The sequence below is a fragment of the Lepisosteus platostomus genome, chromosome 8 (genome assembly GCF_059453375.1).
Source record: "Lepisosteus platostomus isolate fLepPlt1 chromosome 8, fLepPlt1.hap1, whole genome shotgun sequence".
In the NCBI taxonomy this organism is placed as follows: Eukaryota; Metazoa; Chordata; class Actinopteri; order Semionotiformes; family Lepisosteidae; genus Lepisosteus; species Lepisosteus platostomus.
The window spans coordinates 7,020,087-7,046,103 of record NC_142618.1 but is presented as its reverse complement, the minus strand read 5'-3'; the positions used below and the strand labels follow the sequence as shown (position 1 = coordinate 7,046,103).

At 42.6% G+C, this 26,017-nt stretch overlaps 1 protein-coding gene across 9 annotated transcripts in view; it reads right to left on the bottom strand.

The window, feature by feature from the left end:
* Window positions 1–26,017, bottom strand: part of stau2 (staufen double-stranded RNA binding protein 2) — a 116,246-nt gene that overhangs the window by 86,888 nt on the left and 3,341 nt on the right. For all 9 annotated transcript variants that reach the window (XR_015940731.1, XR_015940732.1, XR_015940733.1 and 6 more), the window contains exons 3-5: window positions 22,836–22,966; window positions 19,623–19,782; window positions 18,425–18,560 (exon numbers count right to left, since the gene is read on the bottom strand). Coding sequence is in view for 6 of the 9 variants with exons in the window: in XM_088642224.1 (XP_088498350.1) it covers window positions 18,425–18,560; window positions 19,623–19,782; window positions 22,836–22,966 (427 nt within the window). In the remaining 3 variants the exon portion in view is untranslated. The remainder of the gene's footprint in view (window positions 1–18,424; window positions 18,561–19,622; window positions 19,783–22,835; window positions 22,967–26,017) is intronic.

Here is a 26,017-nt window from a genome sequence, read left to right as displayed (position 1 = left end):
GCTAGCCTGGGAATGCTTGGCAATTCCTCAGCAAGAGTTGGACACTGCTAAAGGACGCCTGGTCCTCCCTCCTTCACATGGAGTCACCCTATCTCACACCAGGACAAACGGACTAAAAATGGATGAATGGGCAAGTATTCTAAGATCAGGAAGAACTAATAACGGTGATGGATTCCACCAGCGTGCCACTGTCGTATCACAGATGCTTTACACAGTGATGCTCGGACAACAATTAAAACAGCCCATAGGCTGAAATGCTGTTGGATTCAGTGACTCCAACATCAAATGAGATTATCTGTCATTCAATTATTATTCAATAAACTACCAACTACCACATGGAGAGGGAGATAAATGGTCTCTTCATACTCTGTAACTCTTACGTTCTTGTGTCCACAATATAACAGTACTGACGCAATCCTTGAATCATTCGTGCAGAGCTCTAAGTACTCTAACATCTTAAATCTCGAGATGTGCCACACTAAAAGCATTTCTGGCAATGTGGTCTCTGAAAGGTGTACCACTCCTGAAATGTGGGAGAGAGCACCCCAAAATGAGACCTTATCTAATCCTGGTCAACAATACCAGGTTGCTTTTAACATCTTTGTATCCTATTAGACAAAGTGATTTTGAGCTTTACAGTGGCACAGTTCTTTGGTGAAATTTCCTTTTCATTTTTTTCTCTCATTAAAAAAAAAAACCTGTTTAATTAGGACTGTTCTGGAAAATGTAGCACTCTCATTTTTGTGCATCAATCATCCAGAAAGCAGGTTTTTCAGTTTTCGCAAATACAGATGTCTAGACTTAACGGAGTCGCATTCTGAAATTTCAGATCTAGTGCATACTAAGCCTACCCTCACAACAGGTAGCACAAGAAAGGTGACACACAGAGCAATGCTCATTGTTTCTTTGTTTTTTCCGGGTTTATGTTCAACAAAATACAGGCACTACAGTGCACTGTGGGATATATCTGGGGTGATGTATGTTACAGTACAGAACAATTAAGGAGAATAAATCTCTGCCCTTGCACGTCTGAATCCATTCACTTCTAGTCTTATCTTTCAACCTCCAGGCTAGAAAAAAAATGACAGCATGTGCAAATGCCAGTGGAATATTCAATGCATGTGCCATTAGCAGATACTCAGGCTGACAGCAACAAGTGGAAACCGTATTATAATTCCCCCCTGATTCGCCTGATGCAGTGGGTAATGCTGAAAGAGCACTGCTCATTCTGCCCACTGCAGTGCCCATGGAAGACCGTGACAGTCGTCAACAGTGAATCTGGTACCCACGCAAGCCCTCCGCTATAATGAAACAATTCCTTACAAGTGAGGTAAAGATATGACCTCAGAAAGCAAATCGCAATTACGTTACCAAGTTACACTTTCCAGCCTGTCTCACTTCCCTCTTTCTTTCTGCTGCGGAGCTGTGGCGCAGCTCAGCTTCACCCGGGCGTTCCTGAGAGACAGGAGGAAGAAAAGCGCAGCACGAGAGTTGTTAACGCAGCCAGAAAGCTCCTGCCTGTCCAGAAGCCGGTAAGACAAATACCGACTTGATCAGTCACCTGGACAGTTCTTTTGAAAAGCGAGATGCCGAGGGGTTTTTCAGTCGGGGTGTGTGTGTTGGGGGGGGGGGGGTGGGGGGATATGGAGGGAGGGCTCAGCAGCAGCAGACAATCACCAGCCGGGACAGCTCCTTCTTTGTCCCGGCACTGCGTCTCAACACCAGTGTCCATTACGTGCCCCGAGATGCTGATGACTTCCATCCATCTCTTCTCCTTAGGACTCCTCTTACCACAGGGGCCCGCCACTGGGAAAACGCAACAAGCCTGGGACTCTTAGCACTATTCCCCTCCCCTTCCCACCACCATGGAAAATCAAATAAAATGTCTCGCCGCCAAAATCCAACAAAGCCCAAAAATGAAAAACAGAAAACATCTCCGTGGCAAACGTATGGGGTTTCCGAAGAGCCGAATAAATGGAACCAGCAAACACTGTCACGAAATTCGAAGAGATTTAGACGGAATTCAAAGACTGGGGGGGGAGACACCAGGCGGATTAGTAATGCAGACAAGCACATTACATGCAAGTAGCAAAAACAAACTAGTGACACAAAATGGGAAACATTGAGCGAGAACAGGCTACTTCTGAAAAAGACTTCAAATGTTTACGTTGACACATAGTTTCGATCTTTTGGACAATGTGGGAAGCAATAAAAAGGCAAACATTAGAGTATTCCATGCTGAAAAGAGGAGAAAAGAAACACAACGTTTCGGCTGGGAAGCCTTCTTCGGGTGTCAAGTAAATAAACCTTTACTTGTTCCTTGGCAGCCTACGCAAGCTGACACAGCTTCCTACTTAAACATTAGTATATATAATTAAAAGTAAAGATATTTCAAAATTGTAGAATGTACTAGTACTGTAAGACCTCATTTTCAATATTCTGGACACATTTGGCGAGCATGTTACAAAAATATATTGCTCTGGAAGCAGAGCAGAGCAGAGCCACCACATACATTAGCAGGCATATACTGTAGTAATACCCTGTCCTGACAGGCCAAAAGACTGCTAGAGGACCCGGTCCAAGTATTCAAAATCCTCAAAGGCATTGACAAAGTCAAACGACCGGGACCCTTCAGAAGAAAAGAGTAAACACATGAAGCAGAGGACACAGATGGAAACTATGTGGAACTGCTTTTGAGTCCTGCAACTGGACAGAAACCTTCACGCAAAGGGTCGTGCGAGTTTGGATCTAGCTACCCAGCCATGTTGCTCAAGCCGATACCCTGACTTCTTTCAAGAAAGAGCTGGATCAGATCCTTGGATTAGTTACACGCCTTACTATCACATGGGCTTGATGGGACGAATGGGCCCCCTCTCAGTTGGAACCTTCCTTATGTTAATAAGGCGATAAATGCTCTCAGGAGCCACCTGATGTGGAACCAGAAGCAGAAGAATCCAGAAAATGCCTTCTTCCCACTGCAGGGATACTCCCACCAGGATGGCCACTGCCCTCATATACATGTACTTCTAAAAGTGACGGACTGGGACAACACACCAACTCCCCTGCTGGCAAATGAAATGTGTGCAGGAGAAAAAATTCCCAGGTGTCCTGCGACTGTCATAACGATTTTCTAGACTTGATTTTACAACTCATGGGAGTCTGGTAACCCTGCAGTTCCTTTATTCAGCACAGTCTTAAACACTGCCCCATTTTTAGTGCAGTAGTTTGTCAGCTGCCAATACAAGTGCTAGCACAAAGGATGGGCTATTCAGAATCAATGAGAAATTCTGGGTAAATATGTATAGTTACTACTCTACTAAGTAAACTAATTTGCTGCATTTGTCTTAAACGTTTCTTTGTCAACCACAGCCAGAGTAATGGACTCTGAACTCCTCCTGGTTAAGAATTATATTGCTGTTTTACAGGGTTGCACAGTGCTTTAATCTGGCTTGTGAGGCTGCAAAAAGTGACCCTTTCCTAGTGCAGCCTGCTTGGCAGTTAAAAAAACCAAGGCACAGAAGAAAAATAATTTCTCAGTATGAAAAGACAAGTGTGTGTGTGTGTGTGGTGTTATTTGGGCATCTTTTCCTCTAAACTCTTAATTAACTCTTAAATTAAGGTCCTGACTCTCTGTGGTCATTAAAAATCCCAGGGCGCTTCTCGAAAAGAGTAGGGGTGTAACCCCGGTGTCCTGGCCAAATTTCCAATTGGCCCTTACCAATCATGGCCTCCTAATAATCCCCTTCTATGAATTGGCTACATTACTCTGCTCTCCTCCCCACTGATAGCTGATGTGTGGTGAGCGTTCTGGCGCACTATGGCTGTAAGCAATTATTATTATTATTATTATTATTATTAAAAACTCAGTCACCCAGCATATTGTGGGGAACTGATCCTGTAAAACACCCAGAAACACAAATGCGTGCAGATGTGAGCTGTTTTGAGTCCAAGTCAAATAAATGAGTAATAGCAAAACTGGCATCCTCTCGCTTATCTTTATGTCCCATCTGATCACAGAACAAAAATACAGATATCTATGAGTGATTCAAAAACGTCAAACCTAAAGCAAGTTCAAATAATTCTGATGATTGTACTTCCTTCACTGAAAGGAAAGTGCCGCTGCACCCCTAACTCAAACTCCAGGGTGCCCCGTGTCAAACGGCATGCAGTCCTTTCGCTCAGGGCTCCTGTTCGATGCTCTGCGGCCCTTGTCGAGCGAGTCGTGGACTACGCACTCACAGTCTGAAGTGAAACAATCTTGGAAGCACTTCCAGTCCTCCAGCTGCTCTTCCTACCCGGTTAGCAGTGTGTGTGTGTGTGTGTGTGTGAGATTTTTTTTTTCCTTGCCCTCGAGTGTTTTTCCTTGAAGTAAATGCAAAAAACATGGCAGAGCAAAACGATATCGCGTAACCTGCCCGGTGAGGGCACGAGAGGCCCCTTCTCCAGAGCAGCGAGTCATTTCCGGAAGAGAGGTGGTACAGACACTCGTCTCGAGAGAGGAAACGGAAGATTGTCTGACAGGTCGAGGGTCTCTCAAACGCTCTGTGATGGTGAGAAACCATTTCCAAAGCACTGATATCATACGGAGAAGGCAGTGGAAACAATTTTAAACAATTAGCTGTCCTTTCAGAAATTTGAAGATTTGTTTTCATTAATAAAACCGGCAACAAAACACGTTTCAAAATGACAAAAATTCCACACACGTGAAAATAATGTAGAGTGCATGCACTTCATACCACTATTACAATTAATGAAGTGACTGGTTCAAATTATGAAAGTTCTTAAAATATGAATAACTCATTTCCATTAAAGCAAGGTTAGAGTATAGCCTGATCTCTGCAGTAAGATGTTAATTCAGTCAAATGAATCAGACTTGTTCTGTTAAAACCAATTTGTGCAAATTGGCAGTATTTCAGTCAGATTTACACATTACAACATATTACAAAACACACATGCTTACAAACCTGAATTTATTTAAGGTATTACAAGGCAAGTCAGTATCCTATATACTTCAGTACCTTATTTAAGAGAGGACACAGTCTTTCATCCTCACAAAAGGTTAAATTTGCACAGTCCCTTGTCTGTATCTCATGACTTTAAAGACACAGAAACAGAGCTGAAGAAGACAAAACAGCTCTGATCATAGCTCAGAAAGCTACAGGATCAACAACACATAGGCTATCATTGCATGTTTCAGAAAAATATTTTTTTTCCATTAAAGTTATCCCGATTAACTTGTATTTAAACTACGAACATTGAAAGTCTGTCCCTCATAGAAATGTCAAAATATCTCATTCATCTGCCTGACAAAGTTTTCCTTGAAATAGAAAGCAGTTAAACTTGGGTCGGGTGTACAGAATAAAAATAATAATTCATAAGACTGTGAGTGACCATGCAAAGCTTTATAGGAAATGTATTGATTGAAGAATTCCATCCATCCATTTTCAAACCACTTCTTCCAGTTCAGAGTGGCGGTGGGGGAAGCCGGAGTCTGTCCTCGCTAGCAACACACACAACGCAGGATTACACCCCAGAAGTCTGCCCCGTCATGGACTGGCGTAACACACAGACACAAACATGCACACATTGACACCAGGACCAATTAGCTCATGAGCCAACTAAGCTACCAGTATGTCTTTGAGCTGTGGGAGGAAGCTGGAGCGCCAATAGGAAACCCATGTGAACACGGGGAGAACATATAAACTCCACACAGACAGCCCCTCTGGGATTGAACCCAGGGCCCCAGCACTGCGATGGAGAGCTGGCCACTGCGCCAACCTGCCACCCTACTTGAAAGTAGCACAATAGAAAACATCTCCTCTGAGACTGGGCTCCTGGCCTGAAAGGACTGCCAAGTCCCAGGCCCCTTTTGGATTCTATTGTTCTATTTCCGTGCTGCAGAAATATCAGACCGAGAAGGGTCCAGAGTGTGACTGCGTGCTGGTCTGAAGGTTCTGACCCTAATTCCAAAACAGACCATCGTAGGCTGAAAATACGCTTCAGGGTCATATTGTGTTTTTGAAAAGTTTGCCTCTCTGATGTCACCCTGCTGTAAGACTCCGCTGTATCTCAACCCATTTTCTGAGAAAAACCCTGACAGAGAGAATCTGGAAACCCGCCAGGGGAAAAGACCTTTTCCAAGACTAACTGTGGGAAGGATGAGTGAGTGCCGAGTTACAGTAAGGGATGATATTCCAGCACTCGCTCCTCTCTCACACACTGACCCCCGAGCGCAGATGTTTGTCAGAACCCAGCCCTGTTTGAGACTGTTTCAGAACTGTGAAAGGGGACTGTTACAGCCTGGTCTACGTGAAGCCACTGGCCAGCTTTCCAGTGCAAACGTGCAACTGGTTCTGCTTCAGTTAGCATTAGCAAAACCTAAACAGTGAGATGCCACTGTGATACCAAAAGCAGGTATGACGTTCAGAAATCATGAAACTTTTGAAAACCTTCCATCCGCACTGATCAAGACACTGTGGAAGGTGCCTTAATAAAACATGGAACCTCTCCATTAAGTTGTCTTACCTAATACCTCAACTACCCGTGAATGAGACAGCTAGGTTAGGTAATGTATCATCGGTTAAGCAAGGTGGGAAAGATGCCGACCCTGCGATTGAGTACAATCGGCAGCAATCATTCAAACCCCAGGTGAGAAACCTGCTGTACCTTCTGAGTAAATGTGTCACTCTTGTTGCTCCAGTACATGTCCTGTAGTACAAATGGATGTACTTCTCTAGGTGTTTGTTGGAAGAAAGGATTTGTCCTCAATGAACTCATCTAAGTAATCCAAAGAAATTAAGCACTTATATGAAGTGCCGTGGAAAAACAAAACCAGAAAATTCTACATTTGTCTGTGCCTTATACTCCATATGAACTTTCACATCTACCTTGAAAATATTTAAATCAGTACAACAGCAGTTACAGCAGCTGTTTATTTAACTGCACAATGATTAAAAAATAATTTCCCGCTGATGGGAAGCAGCCCCAATGTCACTGCCACCATGCTACAAAGCGTTACAACTATAACAAAAATCTCCAAATTTTGTCTTGTCTGATCACAAAACCTTTTGCTGCATGTTTGCCGTATCCATTAAACAACTTGTTGCAAACTTCATGTGGGATCTCAGATGTCTTTTTTCTCCAATCTCAGCCATTGAACTCTATAACTCTTTCAATGTCAGTTTCTTTGATGCCCAGCTGTTGTGTTCAGTTTGATCATTTAAGATTTGATTAAAAATATCCAAGTGCAATATTCATTTGTAATTCAAGAAGGTAGGATATCATTGGAAGAGAGGAAAATACTTTTTCAAGGCACTGCAGGTCTTTCTTCTAGGTAGCCAAGATCAGTATTTGGTCTACTATCAACTAAACAAGCTTATACTGTACATTCTTAATTTGAAAAGCTAGTGTCCTTATTCTTTGACTATAGTTCCCTATGGTCAACTTACAAATTAACTTTATTTTTCACAATAAAAACTACAAAAGCCTTTGGTTATTGCATAAAATGCACTGGTTCTGAATTCCATCGTAGACAAAACATGAGAGAAGGCACCTGTAGTCTGTTTCCTAGTTGCAATTCTGTTTTCCTGCTCTGCATGGATTCAGATGACCACTTCGGATTTGTTCAGACCTGATTTTCTGAATTGAGAGGAACCTGCTTCACCCCACATTTTTTTTTACTTTAGATCCCTTATCCAGCCTCCCCCAAACAGGAAGAATTATTGGTTCACTCTTCACAAGCATTGTAAACTACCGGAAAGTTTCCCTTGCCTAATAATCAAGCAGTGTCAAGACTTCATGAACTCTCTTCTGATCATTTTGGATCTCTCAGGCACTTCATGTCATATACAGTACTCTATCCTGCTTTCTTTAGAAGTTTCAGAATTCTCTCCAATATGGAATTCTGTAAGACATTCCAATAGGTGGTGACCATCTAGATTCAGAAACCTCTCAGCAGCAAAGCGACACTGGATCAAGACCCACACTACTTTCAGTCCTGGTCACTGCACCGAGACTTCTTTAAATCATCTGACAGTTTGCATAAAACTCCTCAACCTAAACATCTCTTTAATTTTCGCCTCGAGCCTCGGTTTACGTATAATACCTTGGTTTCCGTATAATGTCTTCATATGGAAATACGTAAGGTGTCCAACTTAACCAAACCTAATCCGAAACCTCTGTCAATCCCATATTACTGATGCCGACTCTCACGTGCTGCTGTAACAGAGGCCGCTAAACAAGCTCGGAGACACTGGCTCCTGAGACAGAGCTGCTAGGATTTTGACTCTTCTCTTCCGTCTTCTGTCTCACTGGGTCACTGTGACGTCAAGACAAGTCGGGTGAAGTTCTATAGAACCTCGGGGCTCTTTGCCCCTTGCTTTTTTTGACAACACGTCAGAACCAAGATATTACCAATAAGCAAGTTCTTAAATATCACCCTTTTACTGGCGACGCTGGCCAACAGTACATCCTGGCAAGGCAAGGGGGCAGGGACGCTGCTCCTCACGTGGAGCAAGGTGCCCTTTCCCTTAGCTGATCTTAATCTGATCTCTCCTTCAAGGAATATTAGAATTCTGGGAATTAGACAGGGCACTGACTTGAGTTTTGACGCTCCACTTAGTTCTTTTATAAAAAAATTCTCATTGTATTATGTCGGGATTAACACAAAATGAGGGCTTTTGTTCACAGAGCAGACAAGATGATGGCGCGAGCTTCTGTTACCTTTTTATTAGATTTGCATTGTGCTGTTCGCTGGCGTTCCTAAGTGTTTCGCTGAAAAGGTTTCGGCTCTTATGGATGACTAGGTATCCTCATGTTAGCCACTGCAAGCTGCTCTTTGGCTCGTTTTGTAATGGCTCCATTCAAACTGTAGAACTGATTGACATGTACTGCTGAAATGGACCTTCACGGCCGTAAGTTTTTTCAGTTTCAGGATAGATTTTTTTGGCATTTTTCTGAGATCTGAAACAACTTTTGTCACAACTATTTCGAGGTTTCACATAAAACCTGCTGAGGATTTTACAAAGACACAGTATCTGTTAAGAGCCAGGAATGCCACCCAAGATAAGTCTTTAAATTGCCATCTGACACCATGTTTTTCTAAGTTATCTTACAGCTTTTGTTTCTATAGATATATTCAGAAAACCTGATGTTTTTTTATTAACAGTATAGTCTTACTCTACAAGAAAATACTATACAAAATAAGAATATTCTAGTGCATTCTTTTACACCGTTTACTAATAACCATGTGTCTACATTACACCGCTAACAATCAGGGACTGCATTAAGCCAAGACCAACACAGGTTGATTTCAGCTTATTTTTGCATTGAACAAAAATATATTAATGATGCAACACACACTTTTGATGTTTCGATGTTGTTTAAGAAAGCAGTGTCACCTCCTTGTAGCCTGATCTCATGAGACCCAAGCAAGGCTGGGCCAAGTGGTGTTGGGGACATAGGCGATACTCTTCCCTTTGATCCAAAATGTCCAAACCAATCGCACCAATATCGACCAGGAGTGCCGCAGGAGGTGGGAGTGCGGTCCTTCGGATGAAAACTTCAATCAAGGTCTCGACTGCTGGGTCACTCACCCAGGGGGCGTTAAACCCACAGTGTCCTGGCTCGATTCCACCCGGACCTGTAGAATCTGGGCCTCTGTGAAACTCCTCCTCAATCCAGTCAGTGACACTCCCAGGTGAGGGGGATTGCACTGCTGCACGTCCCACACATCACAGCTTTCCCTCTCCCCCATATCCACTCCTGTAGAACCTCCACAGGCAGGGAGCTGGAGTCCCGTATCCCGCCTTTCCTTAGGAGCCTCACTCGCATATCAGCTCATTGGCGTGTGTGGGATACATCTGTAAAAGCACACGTCCCCATCGCCAAACATGTGCTTTCACAGCTACTCCAGAACTACTCCAATTAGCCTTTACTTTTTGGTTTTATTCGCACGGGTGCTGTTTTTTTTTTTTTAATTCTCTTGACTTTCCTATCAATCTGCTAACTAAATTGCAATTGCAACCCTTCTGGTGATCTTGGCACGGGATGCAGGTCTGAACGAGCTGGACCACAGTCCGGATTCGAACGCGCGCTGGGACGATACATCTTCTTCCTCTTTGCGCACCAGCTAACCCACAAAGCTTTTTTTGTTCCTGCGCCTTAACTGCAGGCAAAACATCTGTTTTACTGAAGCTGAGGAAAAACCAAGATAACCTTAAATTGCACTCGTTTGTGTTTGCCTGCAGAAATTGTTCTTAATGATAAAAGTATGGCTGAGGTAGACCTACACTTTGCCATTGAAGAAACTGTGACAGCACAGCCAGATACTTTTGCTTGTCTTAGGATGAATTAGTGACCTGGGCACCCCTTTTTTTCTTGTCAGGACCAATTGTTGTATTTTCGTTTGCACTATTTTGTGGTTTTGTTTTCAGACTGAATTAAAAATATATATAATATTGTAACGTTCCATTTATACGGCTGCCATGTTATTTAAGAGCAGGGTAGGCCCTAAAAAGGTTGATATGATGGACACCCCTTTCCTTTCAATGTACTCAGTTTCCTTTTCACAGGACTCTCAATCAGCTACCATCTCAAAGGAAAAAACCAAATGAGCTAATTATCAGTCAAACAACAGTGTTCTTACCTTGAAACTTAATTTAGTTTATTTCGTTTAAATAAATTATTCAGTGTTCTGTAAAGGTAACAATGAGTTGTACTGGGTGATTTTCTAAACCTTGAAAGGGTTGTACATTTTTAACTGAAAAGTAATGGGCATTTTAAACATTTTATTTAAAAACAAAAGAACAATATGCACTTTTTACCCAGAGGTTTGTGGGGGAACAGAACGAGCCACGTTATGAACAGTTTTCAAGGAAATAACTACCTTCATAAACCGGGGGATAAGTGTATTGGGAAAAGGATTTAAATTAGGTGAGCACATGATTGATGTGACACACACGAGAAACTAGAAGTGCCCTTTTACTTCTGTGACATTAATAAAATGTCAGAAGAAAGTTTGAAAGGCATCCATTTCGTTCACCTGCTTTCGTGCTTTATCTTGGAATCTTGGAATGTATATGGTCAGATTAATATGATAAAACAATTAGTCATCATTTCTCACAAAAACTCACCGAGGGATTCCTTTTAAGGCCACACAAACCCTGTTGAAGCAATACGTTATACGTTACGACTGCTGGCCGGGTTCGGAATATTTCCAAATAAAGTTGGAGCTACTACATGACAGACTGCGCAACGGATCCGAGAAACTACTCAGGTCTACCAGATTCCTGATGAATGCGAAATCATAAAAAAATAAATCTTCTACTTACTAAGAGTGAACTAATGTTATCAGAACATGCTGACCCATTATGAAAAACTGCAAAGCATTTTTTTCCACAAATTCCATGTCGTACACTCCCATATCACTATTATTCCAACTGCCCTGTGGAATCTAGTGACGCACTCTTGAACTCCGCCGCAGTTCCAGACTCCCGGCAGTGTCCTGTGATGAAGCAGCCCGGGACAGAGGCTCAGACGCCTACTTTCGACACTTACGAGAAATGAAGAACTGTGCAGTGCGGCAGTCAAAATCACGCGGAAACCTTTTTGTGAGAGAGAAAAGAGGAGATCCATTAAGAGAATTCCCCTCTGCTGTTCAAACATTTCTTCCTAAAAGCACAATCTTAGCAAATCAGATGGGGATAAATCAGGGTATCGTACTAAACCAGCTCTGGCATTCTCAGTTGTGAAGACAGAAGTGACAGCATGGATGCTGAAGAAACACAGCTTGTTGCCCTGCTATATGGGACACTGAACAACACCGCCGAGTCCTGCGGTTTGAACACAAGCAACTGCTTGCTCTCATGTTCCACTTTCTTATCATATAAGAGTTTAGGAAAGCTCATTGGGAGGACAACAAAAAGTCTGTTGTCGTCTTCACTGTACAGAGGCAGTATCTGGGCAACCTCCGTGTTTCAACCTTCTGCCCATTTTAACATAAAATGACAGGAGCAGAAATGAAAATGCAAAGCTGAAAAACTCTGGGAAAATATAAAGGGCAAAAAGATACAAAGTATTCATGGCCTCCAGGTACTGTAGCATTTATTCACCCAACACTTTCCTTATCATCTAAAAACATGACTGCCCGTTAAACAGAAAGTCTCGACTCATACCTGACCTGTTGTAAATTCTGCTCGATAAGACACAGTGCAGATATCCCTTCATGGCCACAGAACAACACACAGTGAATCTAGTCTCTTTTCAATTTAATTTAGATTTTCAGAATCAACAATTTGGATACACCCACCCAATATGGAATAGCCAAAGTCTGTATTCACTATGTTTTCCACATCCCGGCTTGCAGTTCCTGTTCTTGATCCTAGATATGCTTTATTGCACCCGTGTCCTTGGCGAGAATAAAGCAATCCGCCAGGCGGACCTCTTCAAAACCCTTCAGGGGTTTCGGACATTTCTTAAAGCTTCTTCAGTGAACAGCTGCGATCCGCTGAACCACCTGGTTTTTGTTTCAGATACATTAAGCGACCCAGGAAGCAGAGGCGTGATTTTATTTAGTGCGCGCTATACTATATTCCAAAGAGGCGCAGACAATTTGCGACAGACTAACTTCAAACCAGAGTTAGTGCAGGGAGTGGAGACAGAGGAATGTTTGTGTGGCCACAGCCGTGCAGGACAACTTTCGTCAAGGCATTTATTCAACGTCAAGTAAAATAAGACGTGAAAATTCAGCATATTTGATATACGCTACAAGGACACAAATTCCAGTCTTATTAGGCTTTCAGTATATTAAACACACTTGTCATGTGTTTACAAGGTGGCCGCTTGACCTTGTTTTTCAAGTTTGCAGCTGAAAAGCTGATAGGAAAAGTTTAACACTCACAACAAAGGGCCATAAAACATTTTGAGAAATGCAACCTATCAGAGACACTGCTCCTGTTCCAAAATGAATTAACTCCATGCTCTATATCAGTGTAACTCACATACAATTAACATCGCCAGTTTGTTCTCACAAATCAAACTGAATCAATCAGATTTCACGAACAAGCAAAGCTGCTTCTTATTTGCACCTTGCAACACGTTCATTTTCACACACACGCCAGGGCAGCGGCCACCTGATGAACCGCAGACTCTCACACGCAAGCTGTTCTCCCCCAAGGACTGCTGGGTATACTAACTCCCATCAAAACACAAATTAAAACACATTTCGCCTAGGGGACAATAAAGCTTGAATTGAATTAAAGTAGATATCATTCTAGTGGCAATACAGCCGACTTCCATTCTGTTCACAAATTCAAAGACGACTACAAGGGAAACTGATTCAAGTTTCCTGATCCAAACCAAAACGTTAACCCTGAGGACCTTTAGAAACCAAGGGCAAGTGTTTTGAAAACTGAGAACGGGAAGCATGAAGAGCAGTGGGAATATGGAACAAGCTACCCAAGAGAATTAAACTGAACTTGAATTGCATTAACCTTCATTGCCAATATCCTGGCTTCCATTAAGAAATGGCTGGATAACATCCCATGATCAATTAACATCCAGAAACTAAATGAACTAGATAGGCTGCATGGTCTCCTCTTGTCTGGAAAAAAAATGATACTCTGAAGTAAACCATGGACGTCTTAGAAGTAGGTCCGATTTCCTGTGTTCACACCGACTGACTTCAAAGTTGCCAGCATTCATTAAAACAAAGACTATCTTTCAGACCTGCACCTCAGATGTCACAGCAAGACTTTGTATACCCACAAAGAATTACCACCTGCCCCCTGAAATACTGCTTCTTAAAAAATACTGTTTGGCCAATGACCCAAATTTGGAAGATGTCTTTTTATGTCCCCTTAGTTTATATTCAGTTTACTTGCACTGATTGATTAAGCTGACAGATACTTGGAAGCCTTCAAAACTGCTTAAAGTTTTACGCACTAATATAGGCAGGAGGGGAAGAACTTCTCTCAAACACAAGCAGCTTGATTAATGACTTCCTTCCGCTTCCTAGTATTTTATTGCTGACGGTAAAGGAGACAGCTCTTTAGAACTTCTAATATATCATACACAGAGCTCAGCAGATACTGGGGACTGTTCTAACAGGACACCAAGGTGGCTGGGCCGTGATGTGTTCGGTGATAAAATTCCTTCTTAAATACCTGCCTGAAGGAAGTCGAACCAACCCTTGAGAAAACCTTCCTTGGCACACACTCCAACCTGCCACCACGCCTCAAGTCTAAGTATGTTTCTCCTCAGGATTTCCCTGTTCTCCATAGATACGATCAGATTAACACAAAGGCTTCTGTGTCTCAGAATATCATCTCTTGCCTGTCTGGCTCGATGGCAAGGTCTCCGCTTATTAATGCTCTTTCTTTTCAAAAGACTGACAATCCACATGTATCTGCAGTGCCTCACAAAAGTATTCCAACGTTGTCCCATTTTGCTGAATTACAAGAGACACATGTTTCCATCAAGTGATTATTTTTAATCAAGACATGAACGCTGCCCATCAACGACCCCCGACCTACCTGACAGAGCTTGAGCAAAGAAGAGGCAGTGAAAACGTGCACCATCCTGGATGCACCAAAGGCAGTGCACTATCTAAGAAGACTTGTGGCTTCCATACTAGCATTTTGTCTCAGTATTCAAGTTTGGATTACAAATATTTCCTGAAAAACGCACAGAGATCATTGGTAAATCAGGGGATAAGGAGATCAGAGGAAGGGAATGAATACTTTTGCAGGGTGCAATTTAATTCAAATTTGTCATAACGTTTTCACCTTGTGTTGGTGTCGGTTTTCTGCTGGTAATCCTGTTTTCACCTGCAGTACAGAGACATGCTGTCCAGGTGATCTGGAGGCTCTTAATTGATTCTCATACCCTCAGATGTGTGGTGGTCAGAGAAAGCTTGTTTTTGTGGCTGCAATAGACATGAGTCCCATCCAGGGGGTATTCCTGACTTGTTCACTGCACCTGCCTCATGATGTATGGATATTTACAAAGCATCCCTTTGGAAACATGACAGAAATGGGAGATTTGCATCATCATACTCTTCTGCCACGCAAGTGACTGCACTGTTCCACACAGTCCCTCGTCACAATTACTCTTCCTCTACTGCAAAAATGTTAGTGGAGATTTTGAACATGGCCGTCAAAATAAACACTTTTGTCTAGAAATTAAAGAAACAATACCTTTTTAGCAAAATGATGGCTAACTATATATTTGGGAAATAAACTGTCACTGCTAGTGACACAAAAAGTCATCTAAACTCTAGCCCACGAGATTAGAGGGTAGCAAATATTCATAGTGGGACTTCTGGTTTTTGGTTTTGTCAGTTAGCAGCGACTAAATATTTGCTTGAGAATCAGTTCTAAATGGTAAAACAAAAACAAAGAATGGACACCAAGAACTCATTGTACTGAGCATCTAAGAAACTACTGCTCTATGTATGGTTGTCGGAAAAGTCAAGAGCATGGTTTTCAGATGCTGATTCAAGTGTTTTTGACATCGTTTTGATTAAATAACCAGTCACAAGTGTGATAATTCTAGTGACTTTCGCGGTTGCATAAACACAAAATCACCTCAAGTGAGCCAGCTGATTGAGCACAGGTGATGAGGTGATTGGAACAGTTTAAATGTAAAGACTGGGGGAAAATCGCAAAGGAAACACTGCTCTGCTTAGCAAGAGAGTAACATATCAATACGCAGTTACTCAGCGTCTGAGGTGCTTAGCAATTTCTAAGCTTTACAGACAAACACAGTGCGTCAATAATAGGTCACTACATGGGTGACAGCAGGTCACGATGTCTCACCAAGACCAATGAGGAGGTGCAAGAGTGATGGTCTGAGCCTCACTGCAGGGCACTATATTGATCAAGTCCTGGGACATTACTTGTTTCCTTTCACTCAGGCTCACCCTTTCATGTCCCCATTCCAGCAGGACAGCACACATCCTCGTGTCACTTTGGGTCCTAATGCCCCAGTATAGTGACGGGGACACTATACTGTAAAAAGGGCGCTGCCCTTCGGATGAGACGTAAAACCGAGGTCCCGACTTTCTGTGGTCATTAAAAATCCCAGGGTGTTTCTTGAAAAAATGAGGGGTGTTACTTTGGTGTCCTGACCAGATTTCCCCTTGGTCCTTACCAATCATGGCCTCCTAATAATCCCCATCTCTGAACTGGCCTCATCACTTTGTTCTCCTCCCCCAATGAGAGCTGGTGTGTGGGGAGAGTACTGGCTCACTATGCCTGCCGTTGCAGAATCCAGTAGGGGCTGCACACTGGTGGTGGTGGAGGGGCGTCCCCATTACCTGTAAAGTGCTTTGAGTGGAGTGTCCAGAAAAGTGCTCTATAATTAAAAGGAATGATTATTATTAAAGGCAGGAAACACCCTGGATGGGATGCCAGACCATGGCAGGGCACACACTCACACCAGGGCCAGTTTTCCACAAATTCAGTTAAAATACCAGCTTGTTTTTGGACTGTGGGAGGAAACCATAGATGGATGAGGACGAAACCCACAGAAACAAATCAGGGGAGAACCTCCAAGCTCCACATAGACAGCAGGTCTGGAACTGAACCCAGGGCCCCCGTGCTGTGAGGCAGCGATGCTAACTGAATTTACCTATGGCATGCTCTTTCAACAAAATGTCAGAGCATCTGTAAGATGTCATTTTTTTCTGTTAGAAATCACGGGAGCTTGTATAGCTTTAATAGTTTTGATGCTCAGTATATACAGTAGTTCCAAAAATACCACATTGTAATTAAAGTAAACCACTACTGCCCTCTAGGGGTGCAAGAGAATATTTTTCTGATAAATTATAGCAGTTCCCACTTTCATTCTATCATTAACATAACCAGGATTACAGTATGCTTCAATTTAAACACAAATAGTTTTGTAACTATTCTGTATGTTACTGTATCAACCTGAAATACACATAATGAGACACTGGTGGAAGAAATACATTGCATTGCAAAACGCCACTGAGCTGGGTAGCACTCGCTGTTTTCATTTTGCGTCATTAGGTATAAACACCAGCATCCATAACTGATAAACTGATTTCTAAACATGCATCATTTAAACATAGCCAAATGTATTGGGATGGTGAAGTAAAATTGGTCATTTTTGCTCTGTATTAATGAAATCTGTATTTCAGATCAAATGACTAATATGAGACAAAAGTACAGAATGTCAGCTTTTGTTTCTGGGTATCATTTTGCACACGTTTAGCCATGTTTGAACAATGTTGTTTGTTGCATTCAATCCCCCCATCTCGGCTGAGCATCACAATGTGCTCGCAGTCTGGGAAAGGGTGACATGAAATACAACAGTTCTTGAGGCACCAGGCCTGGGCTGCAGGAGTGCTCAAGATTTCCAAATGCACACAAGCAACTGATGACAAGCACATATGGACACATTACACCGTAAAGAAAAATTGAAAATCAGCTCTTTAGCTAATTTTACTTTTGTTGTGAAACCAAATTTACTTTTGCAAATTGGGGGCATCTGATAGCATGAAGTGTGTGTTTCGTAAATACAGAAACCTTCTTTTTGGACACCAGTCATGTAAAACACAGAATGCAGTTTGTCAATCCTCTGCAATCTAAAAGCAACTCTTCAACATACACCCAGACAGGAACATGGAGGCTAGGTTTAAAATCACAAGTGGATAAGTCAAACAGTAAGTACTCCTTATCATTTTCCAAATGTTTATTGTGTTTTGAAAGTCACGTCATCCGGATCTGTTCTGTACCCTAATTATTGCTTGAAGAAGCTAGTGAAGGTAACGTAGTAAAATTACAATACAATCCCAATTTTGCGTCAACCCCAGTGGTGAAAATACTACATTCTATCTAGTGATACTACATTTGAAAGGGCAACTAACAACAAGCCGTCTGTTCAAGAACAAGCACGGACAAAGAAAACTTCAATCGCGAGAATAAAAGTGATGGGATGGCTGAGGCAGGCAGGCGATCTCTGTTCAGGTTTACATACGACACTCAGCTACAAGCTTTATAAATTCTTTGGTTGACCTCGTAACTTCGTGCTAAAAACAGCCACGAGATCAATGCACATTACTTACAGACACTGTTAAAATACTAAGTAAAAAAAGCACACCTGTGCACAACCTGCATCTTCCTTACCTGACAGGAGGCACCTGTTTTTATTTTGGATTCTCTAACTTGAGTGAATGCAGCAGTGCAAATCCTGCATTTGGCACAGAAGACATTTAATTCGAAAAACTGATCTGCTCTTCAAATTAAAAAACAAGACTTTCAGCCGAAGAATATCAGACGATATCAGCATTTCAAGCGAGCTTCTCGTCACCTTACAACCACTTGAAATGACGCTTTAAGATCCTCCGCTACTTGGTACAGATACATCTCTTTTTCCGAGATATCAAACAAAGATAGTGTACCTCTGATTGAACATTCCTCTGAAGTTGTAGTTGGCTCTGTAATTCGGTATAGGTTTAGGGTCCAGGGGTCTGTAGATGGCAGGCTCTCCTCTCTTCATCGCTAGTCCATTTAACTCTACTGTAGGGGTTATACTGCCTGTGAGTGCATGAAAAAAAAACATTGCAATGCTTTAGATTGATTAACCATGCTTTTTAACTGTTTACTGACTTATTTACGTCTCTTTTAGATCATAAAGACGGTTTTCCATTAAAATGGTATTTTGCCCTCCGTACAGACATCACTGGCCTTCAGAATAAGCATTTCAGTCAACATTATTAAAGCCTTAGATCAAAATCTTGGTCAACTTACCACCGTCAGCACTTACCGTGCTTAACTCTGAAGTAGAGAGAGAGAGCTGGACACTTCAGAGGGTAAGTCCTTTCAAGAGGTCTGTCTCAGACTCCTGAAGAGCTTTACCAAGTGTCTGAGAAAGTATTTTACGTGAAAAGAAAGCTCTAAACTCTTGAACACTTGGAATTAATCTGCCGCTGCAAAAAAACTGTGGCTTTTTTTACATGGAATGTACATGCAAAAGCTTAGTCAAAAATGCATTTGCAGGGATCAAAGTCAAGAATGTTTGGGGACTTAATATACTGTATAAAACTTATTCCATTATTCTTGATCATATACTGTACCTGTCAGCTAAAAATTGCTTCATTACAGTAATATCCCGGTAAAATTCTGCCTTCTTCCGTGGTACCAGATATATCCCATCGGTGAACCTAATACAGTGAAATGTGCCCATCACACAAACTGCTCCTGCCCAGAAAGTGTTTGAGCGTTTGGCCAATTACCTCCAATTGTATTTACAGTTAACGTCTCTGCTACCTGCAAGCAACTCCCTGCCCTCGTCTACAATGAATGTCACGGCCAGTCTTAAGTTTTGCCTTTATCTGTTTATTTTAGCATTTTACACCCAATAAATTCAATAAGAAACCAGACATCTCAACTGGTGCAAGACCACAGGCAGAGACTCACAGAGCGACGTCTTAAGAGACAAACCGAGCTGGCTTCAAAAAAGTGGCCGTCACCCTCTAAATGGGCCCAGTCAGTCAGTCGGCTGCCCTTGGAAACAGACACACAGTCTCAAGCGCAACGCTGTACGAAACCTTCAATACCTCCAACAGAAACTCTCCCCTTCCTGCCCGCGGCCACTACCTGGGTTGCTGTTGGCGTCCATCTTGGGGGGGCGGGGCGAAGGCCGGGGGAGGGGGCTCTCGGTCAGGGCCTTGGAGGCGGTCGAGTGTTGTGCCTTTTTGATGCTGGTTCCCTCGGCCTCCCAGGTCTGCTCTCCAAGAGCCAGCTGCACGGTGAAGATCTGCGAGCACCGGAAGGCAATGCCAGAACGGGGTCAAAAAACATACAGCGGTATCCTCAGCAGAGCACAACACACGTTCAGTGACCTGCGTCCAGCATTTACACGTGACACTCCAGTGCTGTGGCTCTTGCAGTGTTTCCACACATCTACAGTAGGTGCTTCACACGTTCCGCTGCAAATACAGATGCACGGCTCTCACTGACTACTTTTTAAATATGGTAGAAAATCTGCTTTGGGTGTTGTGCTCCCAGTAAGCAGAAATTGAACGGAAACTTGATTGTACTCAAATACAATTTTTTCAAATCTAATTCTCTGCTACACAGACGAGTGCTCTGAACTCGCGGTTGTAGTTAAATTACAATCACAGTTGACTACACCGATCTAGCGCGGCCCAACCCAAAGGTTCCCACCTACTGTAGGTGACTCATGGCAGCCATTCTACACCAACAGCCCCACGAAGGGAGAAACTGCCTCACAAATGTGAATCAAGGGGGAATTTCAGGAAAAACTGTACAAGCCCAGAATGGAATATAAACAGGACGCCAGGGTAAACACCCCACTGCTATGAACTATGCCACAGGATATGAAATGACCAAACTGGGGCACTGGATGTGGGGAAATGTGGGGCAGAGTGAAAAGCACCATCTACTGGTCCTCCTATACCATTACAGCGGAAACCTCTCCCACCACAGCACTGACAAGGCTCTGCCTTCCTACACCTGCAAGCTTCATTTACCACTGAGCTATCTCAGCAAGCACACAGAACTCTGGAAATGAGAACACCTGTTGCACAATCTTACAAAAAGGAACTCCTACAAAAGCTGTGGGACATCAGATTCTGAAAAGTAAACCTACAGGTTTGTTCTGCCAGAGGAAGCTAAAGACTTTCGTTTTGCTTGCACTGACGAACACAGGATAAGAAAAGGCAATGTGTAGCGTGTGGCTTCAGAGACATCAGGCCTTCTTCCGTGCGACTGTGTCTGTCGTAAATGAGAGGACATAAACACATCCACGTTTCCACCTTTTCCTTTCAATTAATAATCATATCATTCAGACTAACTCACCACCACACAGGAAACTGTGGATCAGCACATCCTGTGCGCAACCTGTAGTCTCCACTTACAACAGAACTATGATGACAGAGATCTGAAATTTTCACTTTAAAATAAACACAAGTAAAAATGGATCACTCTTTACTTTCTGTGACAATAGCTTGCTCACAAGTGTAAGCTCTAAACCACAATGCTGAGCAGAAACCAAAAGAATACAATTCATCAACAAAACAGTTGTTGAAACTGTGTGAAAGACAATGAGATGTGATGGAATGGATTAAATTAATCTTGTAATTTTAAAATTAAAAAAATGCTCATGTTAGCCCTATTTTGAAAAAGAACACGCACTTTGTACGGCAATATTAGTATCCTTGCACATCTTATGGTGCATTCAAAACAAACAGCACATTACATCAAGAACAACTGTTACTTTGGAATCTCATGAAAAAACAAGAATGATTGCAAATGAGAGTACATTTGGCTCATCTAGTAGTTATTAAATATTTCACCCAATGATCTCATCCATCTGCTTCTGGAAGGAAGCCAGGGTATCGGCTTCAACAACAAGGCTGTGCAGCTTGTTCTGCTCTCCCATATCCCCTTGGGTAAGTGCCTCATGTTCTCAGATTGAAACATACTTCCACGTGGCTCACAGTTCTACCCTCTTGTTTGTATCTCACTGTTAATATCGATGTTCACTGGAGTGACACTGTTAGTGCCCTTGAGAATTTGAAATGCTTGGATCAGATTCCCCGACGGTCTTCTCCATTCAAGACTAAAAAGGATCAAGATCTTTTGCTATTTCAGTCTCCAATGGTGACATCCTTTAATCCTGACTGTTGCGTAACGGAAGAGCTGGGAGGTTAATTCCAGCGTAGTGGGTAAAGTTCATGGTGTGCTTCAATAATCTACCCTCACTAATGCTCCCTATGGTTAAACTGTGCAAGAGGGAAAGAGGTTCAGATGAGAGCTATCATCCTGTCTGAACCTACCGGTCTGTTACACACTAATGAAGCACCCTCTCATTGTGCAGTGGGACTGCTGGTACATTTTGGGCGCCGAGTGTCAACAAGGTAGTTGCTGTACTTCAGCAGTGGACAAAGTGGGTCACCATATTTATATGATGCTGTCTGGGATCTTTGTGGATTGGCCTTTAGCAATCATTGCTTCCTAATCATCCCCATCTCTGAATTGGCTTCATCACTCTGGTGTGTGGTGAGTGTACTGGCGCACTATGGCTGCTGTCACATCATCCAGGTGGGGCTGCACACTGGTGGTGGTGGAGGGGAGTCCCCATTACCTGTAAAGCGCTTTGAGTGGATTGAGTGAAATTAGAACATTTCACTTTCTAATAGTGAAATTAGAACCTCAATAACATATCGACTGGTAGAACAGGACTTGAAAGAGCTATCAACTGAAACATAATAGGTATGAATCTGAAAGCAAAGACTCAATGCAGACACACTAGGATCGCCTTTGACATTTATCGAGCCTTTAGATTAAAAACACTAATTTAATGCTCTGTGTATGTTGATAGCGCTAACAACAAATGCTAAATTAAAGGACATTTGCTTCCAGATTTATTTAGGATGAATGAAGCCTGAAACCTTTTTTTGTTATCATCACCTTTGTTAAAACACCAGCGCTTTGTATTCACAAGGCAGAAAACAAGGGGAAGGAAAAGAAAATGGGATGGAAAAGTACACCTAGAAATGCTCTGCTAAATGAAGAATATACCAAAATTTCAGACTCAAAGGAATATATATCGATTTTGAGTCTGAAATAAGGGTTGTTGAACTGCCCGAAGCAATATACAATAAAAGGCACTTCAAGCACACTGCACTTTGAAAACAAGATCTCCATTTTCACTCCTGGGAAAGCCATCGGTATATTTATACGAGGTGTGCCTGACTATCCCAGCAGAGAGGCACAAACAGCAAAGCCTCTTTTCATCTGCACGGCCACTACCAGAAGACCGGCAGCACGAGCTCCCCCTCTTACCTTGGCATGGGCCGGCCCCCGCTCGCTCAGCAGCTTGTACTGCGGCTGGATCCTGTTGAAACGGGCTAACTCATTGACCAGACACATGGGGGTTTTCTCTTTGGGGTTTGCCATGTTTTCCTGGGAGGAAGCTGCGGGAAGAGAAGGAGAGGTCAGCGCTCAGGACCGAAGGAGGCCGCTGGGGCCAGATGCCCTGATTTGTCTTCCCTGGGGGCTTTAGGGCAACAAAAGGTGAACATTTTGAAAGGGGGTGGTGACTTTCTATACCCACTGTAGATATTATAGAAAAGAAATAATGCCCTGCGCTGACAAGGCAACTCTTAAGTCTTCCTTGGCCAGGTTACCAAAACCTCAGATAGGTCTGGCAATGACTTGTGTCCAGCACAGACTACAACCTTATGACAACAAGGATAGAAAAAAGTAATGCATAATACTCAGTGCTAACCTGGAAGGTATCTTTAAAACATTTCCCATCTGTGTGGTCAGAGAGGCATGTGTCTTTATAATCTGGCACACGCTGAATGAGAACACCCCGAGCTGAAGAGGGCCCTTTCTCGCCCAGCGACAATCGGACAAGGGTTGGCCGATGAGCAGATTCAGATCACCGGCGGTAATGTATTGATGTGAGATTCTCATCCAGCTATGTGTTTAAAATATCTCAGGGACTCAATGCCTTTGTAAAGTGCTGGATCTAGATGCCTTATGAAATGCTCATACAGAGTGTTATGCACCATCGGAGATATTAATGACTGAAGAGCACCATGGCCACATCAGGAAACTCAAGACTGCAGGCAGCAACACTCTCTTTCGCAGGACAACAAAAGCTTAATAACTAAAAACGTTCCACACATAAACCCCCATTATCCGACTGAGGATAATGTCTTTCTTTGATGTTTCGGCCGTTGGCCGCTTGGTTGGAGGGATGAACGTCTGCTACTCTCGCAGGAGACACAGGGGTGACGGAGGGTTGGAGGGACGTTGGCAAGTAATTTCAATTGGTACCGCCTTCTTTTTTTAAAGAAAAGAGATCACACACTGCTAAATTTAATTTTAAATTTTAAAATAGTGTACGTTCTAGTATAAATGAACAGAAAATTAGAGCACTGATATCGTGGATTTTGTTTAGACAAACTCCTACAGACTAGAATACACAAAACAGGAAAAATACTAATTTCGTTTTCTAGACTTATCGATGGCAATTTCCCCTAATACCTTCTCCTCTTGCAGGTCTTTATAATCTGTTTTGCCAAGTTCTTTCTCACAAGGTGTACTATTATCATGAGCCGTTTAATGCTTCAAAGCAAATCAGTAGTCAGAAATGAAACCAGTGAAGTCTGAACATCTGAAATGACCCAACCTATCTGCATAACACACAACTTCCTAACGATCCATGTTTATTCCTTTCCCCCCAAATGTGATAAAGTTGCAGTGGGATGCCCAAACTTGATTAAAACACCATTTTGCCATGCTTTCTACAGGAGAATTATTTGTGATTTGTAAAATGTAAATCTTAACAACATCCATGTCTGCCAGTTCTGTGGATTTTTGCCATGGTAGGACTGAAATATGTGAAAGAATGGCGATCAGCAGATTCTTCTGTGTGTGAGCCAAACCACTATGACTCCACCTCTGGAAGAGTGCCATGCTCCTTTTCTGATCTACACTTGCCCTGTCCTGCCCCTTCCAAAACTATAGTCCTCTCTTTCACTACTACTCCTCTCTATAAAGCCTTCTTTTCATTAGATTCCGAAAGCAATTCCAGGAATAGATCATGGGTACTGTTCCCCTAAATGTTGGATGTCTGAATTGTCATTCTGTATTTGTTTGGAATCCAGAGCACGAATTTACTGCCTTCAGGCTCCACGTGGGTGTCTATGATATTGTTTGTTGTAGTCGATTTTTCCAGGTCTGATATTATTTTTTAAATAATCAAAATACATTTTGATTGTCCACAGAACCTTTTTAGTATTGCTTTTTAGTATATTACTATGTCTTGTGAAAGTATGCAGACACTTACTATGGTGTCCCATTCTGTGAAATTATAAAATGATGCATACATATTTTCAAACTTATTATTTTATTTAGAACTTGGTTACTCAAACTGAAGACCTCTAAGGGTAAGATAAATTACAGTTAATGTCAGCAAACCTAAAGAGAACAAAGGGAAACATCTTGATCGCTAAAGTATTCAGGACCATGAAATATGTGGCTGAAGCAGCTGCAGGTCTTTTTGGTCAAGTCTCTATCAAAGTTGCACACTGACTTAATGCAATTTCTGCCCATTCTTCAGAGCAGGTTTGCTCAACTCTCTCAGGTTGCTCGGGGATCGCTTTCTGAAAGCACATTTCCAATCTTTCCACAGCTCCTCAGCAGGATTCAATTCAGAACCTGGACTTGTCCACTCAAGGACATTCCCTCTTATTTGTAAACCCACTCCAGTGCAGCTCTAGACTTGTGCTTTGGATCGGCGTCCTGGTGAAAGGTGAATTTGCATCCCAGGTTTGACTCTTTAGGAGGCTGACAGGTTTTCCTGTAGTATTTGCCTGTACTTTGATTTGTCCATTTTATCTTTCAAAATCTTTCCAGTCCCAGCTCATAAGAAGCATCCCCACAGCATGATGCTGGCATCACGATGCTTGACTGCAGGGATGGTGATGTTGTCGCGGAGATGTGCTGTGTCTGGTCTGTGCCCAATGTAACGTTTAGTGGAGTTGCCCTGGGCACCAGGAGGGGACCCAGCTCTGCAAATATTTTTTTGCCAGCTGGGTAGAAGATGCTTCTTTACCTTCTATACCTACAGCAGTGCGAGTTAATGGATTTGTAATAGACAGATACAGACGTTAGGAGAGTCGTGGATGGTTAATGGAGACATTTATGTCCAGAAACGGAAGAGTAGTGGAAGATATGTTTACTGAATACTTGAGGAATGAGTGGAAGTTGGTGAAGTGATATAGGAAATGCTCTAATTGGTGGTTGTGGCCGCACTGACAGAGCCATCAATGTATTGCCTGTAGAGGTCAGGGACAAAGCCGGTTTCTCTTAAAAACCGACAGGAACAGTTGAAAAGTAAACGTTTTAACCAATGGAAAACCAGAAACCAGACAGCGTCACAGGAAGCCTTGAGAGAGGCTCTTCCTGCAGAACAATTCTGCTGCAATTCTGTCCTCTGGTAGACTTCTTTA